General features: G+C 37.7%; 1 protein-coding gene across 4 annotated transcripts in view; it reads right to left on the bottom strand.

Moving 5' to 3' along the window:
• Positions 1-14,437, bottom strand: part of EPHA4 (EPH receptor A4) — a 179,331-nt gene that overhangs the window by 159,706 nt on the left and 5,188 nt on the right. For all 4 annotated transcript variants that reach the window (XM_078389213.1, XM_078389215.1, XM_078389214.1 and 1 more), the window contains exon 3: positions 9,348-10,011. In XM_078389213.1, the coding sequence (XP_078245339.1) occupies positions 9,348-10,011 (664 nt within the window). The remainder of the gene's footprint in view (positions 1-9,347; positions 10,012-14,437) is intronic.

Here is a 14,437-nt window from a genome sequence, read left to right as displayed (position 1 = left end):
TTCCACCATGAGGCAGAATGAGAAATCTGCCTCAGGCAGCAAATGCTAGAAGATGGTAACAGAATCATGGAAATATAGGAATGCATGCCACAGAGTCTGTCCTGTACCCACTAATCTAACACACTTCCTTTAGACATACAAGTAGGCACTGTCATCACCACTGCAGTAAGATTCTATGCTCCCCTGGTCAGTTTCTGTAAATGGAAGAAGAAGAGGCACCATCCTGTTTTCTGACTCAGAGAACATGTTTTCTTCAAGCAGACCTGCTTACAATTTAAAATTGTCAAAGGAAGGTAACAGAAGAAGAGAAAGACTGAGGTGTGTGTAAGCAGGGAAGAATATAATTTCTGTTTAGCTGGAAGTACTTAGCCATATGATCCACAAGGCAATATTTCAGATCACTGGATATAGTTTCTAAGAAGACACAAGTCCCTGTAATCCTGCAGTAGCCACAGCTTTTCCCCAAGCAAAACAGATATTAACCTTTTAGAAGATATTAGCCTATCTTCTGTCCTTTTCACAAGGACAGAAGATACACAGATGCGAAAAATTCTCCTAGTACTGTTGTGTTTCTTCCAGGAAGGAAAGAAGAACTTCGTAAACTTAAATGTCATGGTTTCACTCTAAATGATATTGCACTATAAAACATAATCCTTTTTATTTCCTTTCCTAAACCTACCCCAGATATAGCACCTTGCATAACTTTGGACAGCTCAATACGTGATCTCCCTATTAACATATCCATAAAGGGAAACTGTGAGTCCCCCATAATAATAAAAACAATAAGAGGAACAAAAGTTTTAAATTATGCATTACTAGCTTAGCACAGACATTTTAAAGTCTTCTGCTTGTTGATAAACAGACTGTTCTTATTAAAAAATGTTGTTAAAGAAAATGATGTGATTTCTTCTATGTTAGGCATGTTGGAGTATGGCAAGCTTTATTGGTGTTTCAAAACAAAGTCTTCTTTTGCCTAATTCAGTCTCAGTCACATAATTTTTCGAATGAATTGATGACAACATCTTCCACTTACAACTCTACAATATTTTCCTACTATTCACTTTATTTATTTTCTTCTTTACTACACAAAAAGGGTTAAGAATTTAAAAAAGATGGAATAGTTGAATGAAAGCACGAGAAGCCCTCAACCTTAAACGCTTCATAGGATGAAACAGCCAAAGCTCAGCAGTGTTACCTTTCCTACCTCTTTTACATTTTATTCTCAGATGACATTTGTTATTTCAACGTTAAGAGGCTATTGGCACTTTCCCATTGGAAGTAGCAAAGGTAGAGATCTTACATATAAGCAGGAAAACAGGAAAGAAGGTGCTGCATGACAGCATCCAGTGACATTTTTCACTAGAGATGAGGTTCACAAAATATTTCCTCTAAAATGTTTACCAGGCTAATGTAATCTAATAACTTTTTTTTCCTAAAAACATGACTTATTCAAACTGAAAAACTACTCAAAATCAAAGAGTACCATGTGGTCCTTACACAATACAATGCAGAAGTAGGCAATACCTTTATTAGACCACTAAAAGAATCAAACAATTTTTATTTTAGCTTTCATGGATCAAAGTCCACTTCCTTAGGCATGCACCAGGGTCTTGTTGACAATGCAGAGAAATGCAAAGTCACAAAAGCTCATGACAGATGGTTTGGATGCATGGTTTTCAAACTATAGCTCAGGTAGCCCTTGATTGTATGTATATCATACCTCAGCACCTCAAACAAAGAAAGCCGGCATTATGCATATACAGTACCTTCCCACAAGGCCTTCTTCTGAAGCTATAAGTTTCTATTTGGCTGGGGAACAGGGCAACAACACACACACACACACACACACACACACACACACACACACACACACACAAAGGAGTCCTCCATCAGGGAACTGGGGTGAAACATTAGTTAACCCACTAGTTCGAGTCAACTAAAGCCAAAATAAAGTCATCTCTTTAAAGATAAACCAAAAACACAGGCCAAGGGAGAGGTGCCTTTTGGTTTTATTTAATCCTAATAGCCCTTCCAATTATACCAGGAAGCAAATGGTGTCATTTCCTCCAAAACTGCTCAGAAACAAACCAGAGCTTCTGCACGTTTCTTTGTTGTTTTAAACCTCTGCTTAATTACGCCACATGGCCTGACACTCTGCAGTTTACTGCTCTGTGAAATTAACTTTGAGTTAAACGCTAATTGCACATCAGAAAGCTTTGTGTGCATATTCACAAGGGGCAAACATTTCTGCCCTTTCCTGTTACTTTAGGGAAAATAGATCTAGCATGGAATTAGGTCCTGATTTCATACTGCTGATTTAAAAGACACAAATGAAAACAGTACTTTCCCCCTCATCCCTCAACTATACTGCATCATCCACTGTCATTTAAAACAATAAACCTTTCAATCGACTGCATCAAACAAGCTTAATGTTTTGAGTGTCTATATCAAGATTTTATACCAGGCAAAAATCTTGTGAGGGTGATAACATACCAGTGGAGCTGTTGATTATGTATGCAATGATACTCAAAAGGCTGTATTCTTGGAAAAATATCATACTTTTTAGTAGATAATTTTATGGCAGTTGATTATTAGGAATACCACCACCACCACCACCATCAGGAGGTATTGTATGATTTAATTCTCCACCCTCTAATCTCAAAAGACTCAGTAGAACACAGTTTCATGTTACTTTCTGATAAGTCATCAGGAAAGATGAGAAAGCCCTCACAATGTAGCTAAGCGGTGCTGCACCTTGTGTTACTTTATTGGTAAAACTTTAAAATGGGAGAAATTTCTCTCTCCTTCACTTTCACTCACTCACTCTCTCACACACACATACACACACTAAGGACGAAGATTTTTTTTCCTAAGAGCACTGCAGGAGTAGGGAGGACTTTTCCAAAGGAAAGAGGGTCCCAAGCCTGTGGTTTTTGTTTAATGTGTGATGACAGTCAAATCACAGAAAGGAAGGACTGGACCAGAAAGAAAAAATCTTGTGCAAATACCACACTCCCTATCTCTTAAACAAAAGCCTGAAATCGAAATGGGATTAATTTGCATGAAATCCAGGACTTTAAAGATCTGCATAACAAACAGAAGGAGCTTCTCCTCAGGACTTCCAAAGGAAGTGCTTATCTTCTTTGTCAAAGTGGGAAATGGGTGGGCTACTTTGCATGAAGATGTATACAAAATATGCAAATGAGGAATCTTCTGCATGCAAAAAGGCAAACTGGCCAGACAGCTGACAATCCTCTATTCACAGGGGAAAATGTCTACGGCCTCCAATGGGAGGAAAAATGCGAAGGAAACCAACATGTTTACTTCCCAGGGAGGATGAAGCAAAATCCTGAATATTCATAAAGTGACCATTTAGTCATGGAAGTGTTAATTATTTCCAGCTCATGAAACTGTGGGACCTCACCTGCTCCCACAAACTACATCAAAAGAAGGAGACATAATCAGAAGGAGGCATAATCGGATGAAATGGAGAGGAGATTTTGATCCCGCAAGCTGAAAGTTGTGCAGCAAGGAGGGGATGAAAGAAGGAGAGGGAATAGGTTTGAAAAGATATAAGGGATGGCTGACGTCTGCCTTTATCACATATCCTCATGGCTACAACAAAGATCCTGGCTCAGTGAACCATGCCATCAGACACACAGAAATAACTCTGACTGCAAGGCCGTCTTTCTATGCCAAATCTTACAAGTTAGAATGTTCATTATAGATGCTGCCAACTGTGAAAGTTCCACATACTGGCATCTTTGAAAAAGTTCCTTAAGAAGAAATAATAATTCAGAGAATCTGAATCCAGCTATATGGAAGTGAAGGCAAAATCTCTATAACCAATCCCACGATCTATCTATTTTCCAGTAAATGTGGAATTTTATATGCATTTCTATAGTCTGCTACTCAAACATCACTGAACTCAATAGAGCTTACATCTGAATATATAAGTAATGGATTACACTGTTATATATGAGGAACAGGGGCTTCCAGCAGAAACCAGCATTTGTCCACAAGTGAAAGGCATGGAACATATGAGCTTTCCTGGATATTTTCAAATTCTAGCCTTCAAAGTTCCATAAGGAATCTCTTACCTTAAACCCACTGGGTACTTGAGGCCATCTGGCAACTATCTCTTACTGGTGTCACACACTCCCAAATTATATCCTAGAGTTGTTCAGATCATGGCATTTCCTGCAATGACATCTACTATGTGGAAAAATATTTTCCACAATATTAGACATGAGCCAACAATTCTTATGGCTTCTCAGTGTAGTTTAGCTGACCATGTACTTTTTAAATTTTATTTTTAAAAATTTCAAAGCATATAAAAATATTGCACATTGGTTTTGTGTACTGGTTTTACATGCATTTTTATGATTTCTGTGCAAGACTTCTGAATTGGTACATGCAATCAGTTTATTTATTTATATTTTATTTTTATTTATTTCATTTATACCCCGCCTATCTAGTCAATTGTGACCACTCCAGGCGGCTAGTTTATATATTTTTGTATTGTTAATAAAATACTGATGGGAAAGAGTTTTGTCATTACAGTAAGAACTACGGCAGTACAATTATGGACAAAATTGCAATTTAGAACAGAAAATGAATATGAAAAAGAAGTGCCCTCAATTTTTAACAATGTAGCCAACAGGAGAAAAGAAGAGGCGGACTTATTGTTTGGGAATAATATGTAAGTTCTGCTCTCCTCTTGCAGTTTAAAAAGTTTTTTTCCCCTCTCTCTCTAGCTTTTAATCAATCCGATAACTGAAACAAAAGGATATGAAAGGTATGAAAGGTAGAAGGGAAATCTGAAAAGTCACAGCTGATAGATTTTTTTTTAATTATGTTATTTTCTGCCAATGATCTTGGGCAAAATTCATTTAATTGTAGAAATCTCTAAGGATACCAATACTTGGGGCTTTCATATAAATTGTAATAACATATCTGGATTTTATGATGCAGTGACATACATAAACTTCACTTTCTAGTTGCACTTTATTATTGTTGTTGTTGTTAACATTTGTACTCCACAGTTCCACTGACAAGCAACATTGAAAGTGGCTTGCAGTAGTCATAAAGGAATAAAAACAAGAAAAAACTAAATAACAAAATCATAAAAGCAAGTAACCTGCCCATAAAAAACTACTATAATCAACAAAATGTGAGTGTGCCGTTAAAAACAACACAGCAGGGAAAATTAAATATCATGTTCCAGCCTTACAGAATGTGTACTCGCACCTTTTTTAAAATCAGTCAGAGTGGAAATGATCACAAACTGGAAAGGACTGTATTCCATAATCTGGGAGGCATGCAGGACGAATAGCATCACAATAGTAAAAATTCTATTACTTGTTTGATTTAGTATTTATTTTTTCATAAATTACATCTACTTTGTTTGTATTAGTTAGTAGAAATCAAAACCACCCTAATCTAACATGATTTCAATCAGAGATATATTTTGGCAAAAAAGTATCTGCCAATGGCCACATTTTGTCTTAATGCTGTGATTGTCTTAATCTTAAAATATGTCTCAAAATATAAGGCAATTTTATTTTTCATTAATAATCTTTCTCATGCATTACTTTTACCTAAAATACAAAACGTCTGACAAACAGGTTTGAAAAACAAATGTGCATTCCTTTTACATAATTTTCAGCCGACAGAAGGAATGGTCTCAAAACTTTAAGCACTTATTTTAAGGAAAGTTGTATTTAAGAGACAGCCATACTGGGAAGTTTTGGAATTCTTGATTTTTGCAGCTTCTGTCTTTTAAAGCTATTTTCTGCTCTCCTGTTCCTTTGTGGGTACTGCAAATCTCAACAGAATCATTTCCCTTCAGTTCAACCACTCAGCAAGTTCAAGCTTCTTTTAACCTCAATCACACAATCTTACTAAAGACTCAAGTTGTTTCACCAGGAGGCAGTAAAGTGAAATAAGGGAGGGAACCTTTTAAAAAACCCAGCAACTTGGTCTTAGAAAATGCACTCAAGATCAAGAAGTTGAATGAACTTGCAGCTGATTTGGAGAACAAGGGAGGCACCAGCTGGTAGACTCAACATTATCTTTTTTTCTATCTTCTTCTTAAACTCCACCAGTACACACAGAGGGAGGACAGAAAGCCAAGAGGAAATGTCACTGTATCCCCAAGGAACTATAGAGTGCAGCACATGAGCACTGTTAGATCTCAGAACAACAGGGATACCCTCTGTCCGTCATCCACCCTGCCCGTTTTTGCCCAACAAACTTTTGTTGAGCTTTTAAGATCTTAATCAATCTTAACTCTGACCTCAAGATCACAAGGGGAAGATGGATGAGGAAGTAAATGACCTCTGACCCTCTGTGCATTTGTTCTGCCACATTCAGCAGGCTATAAAACAACTGTGGTAGACCGTGTTCACAAACTTTCATCCATAGGCTGTTGATGTGCTTCACTAAAATTTTCTGAATTTGAGAGGGCTTTTTTCTCTAACAGCATTCTTCCAGTTCTAAAACCACACACACTCCTACCACCATAAGAGATCTTGTAAAGTTACTTTTAAGAGGAACATATATTAATAGAATGCTGAAGTCATCCATAATTTCAGTGTGGTAGGAAAATACACTAGGACCCAGAGACAACACTTTCCCACTGCAAGGATGTCATTACATCCTTTCTTCTTAAAAGCAACCTCCGTAATTTAATTTTGTTCCCCTTAGGTTAGGAGCACAACAAATTTTACTAAGCCATAATAATCACCAATCACTAAGCAACACCTCAGCAAAAGTATCCAAATCTCAGATCATCTGCTTCACTGGCAAAATAACAAAGAATGTAATTTGGATTCAGAAGAATCATTAAGCAACAACTCCTAATAAAGCCTGGCTTTAGGAAAGATTATATATATCACATAGCAGATATACACATGACGTACACCTTGTACATACAACTGTGCATGGAACTAGAAAGAAGGTACAACTTCCTTCCAACTAATGAAATAATTTTGACAGTCTCCAATCATTTGAATAGTTTCCATCGGGAGTAGCCATGTTAGCAGCAAAAACAAACATTTTATGGCACTTTAAAAGCTATCAAATTTTATTTGGCACAAGTTGCTGTTGTTGCTCCTACTGCTGCATATGATGAAGTAGGCTGCAGTCTACAAGAGCTTGCCACAAATATTTTTTTGGTTTTTGAAATGCCACAAGACCTATGCATTGTTCTTTTTAAAAAGGTCTCTCTTTTTTTGTACTGACTTATTTTTTCTTCAAACAACTTCTTTAAAAAACCAACAACCTGGGAACGATTTTGATACAGAAGATACAAAACACAAAAGCATTCTCTGTTTCCTTCATACATGATCTCATCAAGATTTGCCACTAAACTGAGGTGTGAATCATCAGATATCATCTGTCCAACAAAGCCTAAGAGAGATTTTCCAGGTAGTTTCTCTGCATCTCAGCTACCTGACAATGTTTTGTTTTTACTGCCCATGCCGTATTCCTCAAAAAAGGTAACAAGTGGCTTTGTCCTCTCAACACTCTGTCTGTTATTCAATTAGGTAATAATGTGTGGGTCAATGATTAAGGAGTGTTTTAATTCCACATCAATCATGGTTAGCCAATACCGTCCCAACTTCCCTTTCTGCAAAATGTAATCTCTTAGCAATGGACAGCACTCCAGTTTTCAACCAACTCATTCCCTAGAATCTAAACCATACAAAAATAAATTTGTCTCAGGAATGGTTGATTGCAAATAGGAACAAAATAGCATTAAAATATATCTCTTAGACATTGACAGTCTCCTGAAATAATCCATTCAGCATGTCATCTGCCTGTTGGAAAGGATTTATTTGCTCTCAGGAAGCAAAGGTTTCCAAGCTCCTACCCACTCCAAGAGACAGAATAATTTACTACAGACATGATGCCCTGTCATTATATTAGTCTTTCCCCCCCAGTTCTCACTCCAACTCTCCATAATTGTGTTGCCAATGAGACATTTTCATCTCACCCTTCCCCCACTGACATGCATGTATCAAGTGAAAATTTGATAGCAAAGGAAAATGTTGATGCTCAGAGCTGCCTTCCTGCCAACTCTTTAATTCAATGCATAATAATGAACTTCACATTGTCCACAAATGATTATATAAAATAATTCCAGCTGAATATTCTTTATGGGAGTCAGCTGCCATTTCATACCTGTTTTGTGGGGAGGGGGCAAAAAGGTTTCTTTTTTTGTTGTTGTCTCTCATTAGTTTTATACATATCAGTTCTTATACAATTAACCTTGGCAAAGAAAATTAAAATGAATCAAAAGGAATCAAGCATTGCTCAACCCAATTCAATTTCATTGTTTTTAGCAACATATACAAAAAGCCATTCATTTATCTAGAAAAAAAAGCCCTCTATTAGAGACTGATCTTCAATATGTGACTAAAGGCATAATCATGTCTATAATTAGTAATAGACTATTTATAAAATCATTATAATGTATAACTATAAATAGCAGGGGCTCACAAGGGAGATTTAAATCTCTCCCCTCCTTTCCATTTTCTTTTCTTTAAAATAAGCTGTCTTTTAGAGGAACCCTAATCCCTAATTCCACAGAGGATAGCGAGAGGAGGGGGCAAACAGATGACTTCTTGCATTTCTTAGAGTCTCCTAGCAGGCTCTTTTGTAAAGGAAACAATAGAGACTTTCTGAGAAATAAAAATATTTCACAAAAGCGCCCATGTCACGTATTCAAGGATTATTTAGTGCCCGAATTCTCAAATGAGACACTAAAGAGTTAAATCTTCAGTGCTTAAAAGAGAACAGAAGAAAGTCCTGCTTTCTCTCAGGAAGGACAGAGCAAACTGTTGCTGTTGCATGCATTTACTTATTTACTCATTGTTTTATTTTCTTATAATTCTATCCTGCCTTTGTCTCCAAAAGGGACCAAAACACAGCTTTGTTATACCAGATAAAACGTCCTTGCCACAGCACATACACACACTTTTAAAAACTATTACTTTTCAGGCAGTAAAAAGAAGCCCATCTGCTTTAAACACCGATGGTTCAGACACATAACTTACATATTCATTTAAATATGACTAGTGAGATATAAGCCAGCTTTCATCTAGACTCCAATGGCAAATGTGTTCTGCCTTCTGCCGATTATGGTGATGCCATTTGTTCTGATGGTATTACACACTCTTTAGCCTTGCCACCTGGAAGTGCTGGACTTCCTCATTAGACCCCTTCATCCCACTGCATTCCACAGGGACCACTAATTACTGGCTTTGTTCCATTTACTCTCATCTCTGATTCAATTATATACACCAGCCCCTAATGAACTGTACAATACAGCAGGCCCCTACCTTGGCATTCTCCATTACGCTCCTCATACCCAGCATTGCACAAGCAGTTGCCAATGGGTACGAGCCATTCACCATCTGCCCCACAGTACATTTTTGGCACATCCTTCTCTTCTGAATTGTTGACACACGAACCGCGAACTTCCACCAGAGAAGACGTATCAGCCCCAGTGATTGTGTCTGGAAACTGAGCCAAGTTGCGTACTGTCAGCGGACACTTCTTATAGAAAACACGGACTGAAACCAAGGCAATGCAAGCCCCTACATCCTGGAAAGCCAGATAGAATCCTTTCTTGCTTAATGGCCCCACATCACGGATCTCAGTGTTGAGCTTCATGATCCTGTCACCAATGTCCACTTGTGTGAAGCTCTCATCAGCAGCAATAGTGTCAATCTTGGCAAACTGGCTTTCCCGAATGAAACGTTCCTTGTCATTGCTTGACTCGTAGTAGTAAAGGTTAAAAGTCTCTTTGCAAGTCCCCATGACACCTGGCAGGCTGTTGCAGTCTCTCAGTGTGAACTTGATTTCAATATAAACCCTCTGAGCACCTTCGCGAGGAATCCAATCAGTTCGTAACCAATTGTTCTGATTCGGCTCCATCACATTGCAGACTTGATACGTGCGGATTGGAGTATTTTTCTCATCCATAATGCTCACTTCCTCCCACTGTGAGAGAACCAAAGGAAGAAATGTGAAATGGAATCATGAAAAAAGGTACAATCAAACCTCACCAAATAACTTAATTCCTTGTCCTCCAGTTATTTATTTATTTATTGCATTTATATGCCGCCTATCTAGACACATTAGCTTCACTAATGTGTACCTACGCCCATGCACCTCATTAATGCAAGCCACACAAGTTGGAAGCAACACATGAACTAAACCAATATACTAAGAGCAAATAAGCTATTAAAAGCTCCCTAGTTTAAAATCTCAGAGGAATGAGTTGTTGGTGCATCTTTTCTTTCCAAATGACTCAAAGAAAAAGTAAATCTGCTAATGGTCCACCATATTACTATCACATTCTGCATGACACGATGTGAACTTATTGGACTCACTAGTGAGAATTTTATAAAAGTGACCCAAACAAGCAAGCCCCCCTGCATATCAATGTTTAAGTAAGACACACATCTACTGAGAAGTAAATCTAATTACATTCAGTGGGCCCTACTCTCAGGCAAATAAGTATAAGATTGCAATCTAAGAAACTTTTCATGCATCATTTATACCAATATTTATAAAACTTTCAAAAATAAATTGTATCTAGATCTTCACAATACCAGTTCAGTGTGCCTGGCAATACTCCTGGTTGCTATAACAATAGTTTGTATCCATCATCCTTACTGTCCAAAGTACTTTGCACATACTGTTCAGTGCTGACAGGGTTGAGGCTCAGTGGGTGAGCACATGCTCTGAAAGCAATAGATGCCGTGCTCAAATGCTGCCATTTCCAACTAGGACAGAGAGAAGCCCTTGTCTCAACAACAGGCAAACCATTACTTTGTACTTGCAGACCAACAGTCAACAGCCTTGGGCCAACCTGTTGCTCCTACCCTCCATGTTCATACGCCTTGTTGGCTACTGGAAGTATAAACGAACATCAACTGATGCAAAGCTGAACTAATTAAACCAATGATCTGACTTAAAAATAAAGCAGCTCCCTATGTTCTTCTAATTTTAGTATCCCCCCCCCAAAAAAAGGGCCTACATATCTAGATCACAGATGTAGATGTGTGTGGGGGGGTACATGGCTTAGAACATGGCACCCTTGCCTAAGGCTGCCAAAGTAGTACAGAGGAAGCAAATCAGGGTTACTGCTAACTATCACCAACCAATAAGATCCAGGTGAACTCTACTGAGCTGTTCATTCCCATAGGGCTGCTATGGCTTTCCCACCATAAAAGAACTACCAGAATACAACAAAAAGTTGGTCTCAGGTTTAAGTGGCAGGTAATCATATGAGCCAGGATCCAGGTATGCTTAGTTATTACACTGTAACATTTCAATGCAACTCTCTACTTTCCATGAACAACTGTGCCTATTTTCATCTCAAGTGGCAGCATGGTGGATATTTTGCTGTCAACAAATATTTATTATGGCCATGACATCAGCTAGGCAAAGGCCTCATTTGTGAAAAAGTGACACAGGATAATGGAGAAAGTGCACACAGTATAATGGGGAACCATTTTTAATCCACAGCAACGTTTAACACTTGGTTCTTCAAAGCCAAGGATTATAAATATATTAGATACTGGCACCATGCTTAAATAATCTCAGTGGAATCCAAGTACTGTATATTTAAATTTCTCTGGCTTACCCCCGAGAAATTCTGTCTTCAGATGCCAACGGATAAGATATTTCATAGTCTAAAAGAACTGTAGCAGCAGTAATAAAGTAACAGGCTGCACCTTAAAAATGTGTGCCGCTCAAATCACACACAGAGAAGGGAAAACACAATTCTACACTCAAACTAAGTCCCAAAATGAAGTCTCAATTAAGAGCGAATTTGACTCTATATTACTATGTAGTGTTCCAACAGGAGTGTGATAAACACATCATAAAAGAAAAGAAGAGTGGAAGTGGTCAGTAAGAGCTTTTTTGGGGGGGATGTTAAATGAGATTATGTTAATCACATGATACAGAGGAGAAAGCTACTGCTGTGGCCTTTTCTGTCTGTCCGTTTGGAAAAAGAAGCCTGGTTCTGCCGAATTAATGTTCAAAGGCAGGGCGGGAAAACCTTTTTCTTCCTTCATTTATGCACAATAATAGCTCTAGCTCTGGGATTCCAGCCTGTTCAAGTAAAACACATGGGATAAAAACTGGAATAAGGTTATAATGTAACCTTCAGGGGCTTCCTAACAAAGAACTATGTCATGCGTACTTTCCTGGGAGTAAGCCTCATTGAACTTTACGGGACACACTTTATGAGCAGAAGACATGGATTTTAATCCATGACCGCTCAGAATGAAATAAATCAGTTAGTCCTAAAAATGCCACAATACTTCTATGTTTGTTTCAACTTTGTTTTATTTTTTAGTAGACACACTTAGATCACATTGTATATATACTGATGAAAAGAGGCATTACATAACTTGAATGAATTATCTTCAAAACCAAGGAAGTTCATAAATAAGAAGGTGCACTTTAGCTTATACCGATTTAGGATAGCTGAATCTCTGTATAGATCTGTAGCAGTTAACACTCAGAGTCAGCAGAGCTGAGAGAATAATATTTGAGTTATTGCCAAGAGATACTTGAAAATTCAAAAGGGAATTGGGAAGGAAGAAATCAATACTCATTGTGTCAAACCATGTCACCAACAACAGGGAAAACTGGAAAGCCATCTCTTAGAGTAAAATGCTACCACGATGTGAGCAACACAGTTCTTTAATTTACAGCTGCCACAAAATGAGTATTGTGTTACCGTCCTGCCCTTTATGATCTATCACTTTCCCCTGTATTGTCCTGTAGTCTGGGAGGGAGCAGGGAGAGAAGAGGAGAGGGAAATAAGAATTGTCAACGGGATTTCCTTGAGCATGCTTACACAAAAGACGACTCAGGTTATAGGGCTGGCCCTGAAGCCTATTCAAATCTATGAAAAGAACATGGCTACATTCAGTGGATATGCACTACTCACAGGGTTTAGCTCTCTCTTTCTCCCGTTTTATTCTTCTTCCACAAATGTTGCTCATTTATTTGTTTGTAATTAGATCTTTAATATAGTATTGGATCCAAACAGTTGAATACACCAAAAACTGCACATGTGTTATCACCATTATCATGTTCTTCTTCAGTGTTACCATCAATAATGATAATTGTGTGGTTAAAGACAAAGCACACATTTTACTAATATTATTTTCTTTCAGTTTCTTGGAGCAACCCCTCTCCTGAATTAATAACCCACAGCAAAACCATGCATGCTTATCATTTTCTTTCAACTGTGAATTTTAAAAGTTAAATCATTAATTAAATTTATAATGTAATACACTCATTCCTCTAGGGCTATTATAGATTTAGTAATAGGTCTATTCACTGCTAAAGTGGCCTATTTTTATCTCCAATGTCTCATATTAACACAGAAAATACTTCACACTTCAAGAATGGCCTGTTCTGGATCTATAAAAACGGGGGATTTTTGCAACATGTACTACGCCTACAGACAATATAAAAGGAAGCAGAGTTGATCTTTGAAGGCCACCTCTCTGGGTGTTCTTGAAAAGAGAGAAAAAAAGAAGAGAAGTATTCTTTGTCAGACACTTTTTCTTCACAAGTGAAAGCAAGAGAGAAATCATTTCCATCTGATCCTTTAAAAGAAATCTGCAGTCTAGGAAACTATTTTTAAAAAATATATTTCCTAGTAGATTTGAAGGCAGACAATGCTCTTTTGAACATTTCACTGCTAACTTCACAGCCTTGGTGAAACTAGCACTCTATAGGCTTTCTTCATTTCTCCAAATATTTCAGATTCAAAGAACAAATCAATCCACCTCTTCTACATGTTAATACAGAAATAAGGACAAATAAAAATCCATTTCCCACCTATTTATATTAAACTAATTGTGTCCTCTGATATATTGGACAGCTGACTGTACTCACAACAAATATATTTGAATTTTCAGAAGGGATGTTTTCTGGGTACACCAAAAAAAAGACTAATTTCATTGACCTTTGCAGGGTATAGGATTAACCAGGATGCCAGACTCTCTAAGATAAAGCTGTACTTTTTTCCACTGTCAAAAGATGAGGGCAATTGCCTGCAATCAGCAGTGACTATGTGCTGTCTGCACCGCCAGAGGCCTGCCAATCATTCCCTCTTTCTTGTTATTGAAGGGTAGGGGGATGGTTCTATGGCCAGCACTGTGTGAGTGCAGGCAGAGCACAACTTGACTGCAGTCAAGTTCAGGCTGAGTAACAATAGAAACAGGACAATACTTCATTTTCCCAAGATAGGGCTAATTCATAGCTTATGCATAATGTATTACTAAATAAACAGCCTCACATGTTATCCTTTTTCCTCTCTCTTTGTCTTTAATTACAGGAACGAGGAATGTTAACCTATAGAATATCTGATGAACACACTGTAAAAACCCGC

Source organism: Pogona vitticeps, chromosome 3, assembly GCF_051106095.1.
Source record: "Pogona vitticeps strain Pit_001003342236 chromosome 3, PviZW2.1, whole genome shotgun sequence".
Taxonomy (NCBI): Eukaryota; Metazoa; Chordata; class Lepidosauria; order Squamata; family Agamidae; genus Pogona; species Pogona vitticeps.
This window is presented reverse-complemented; position numbering and strand designations above follow the sequence as displayed.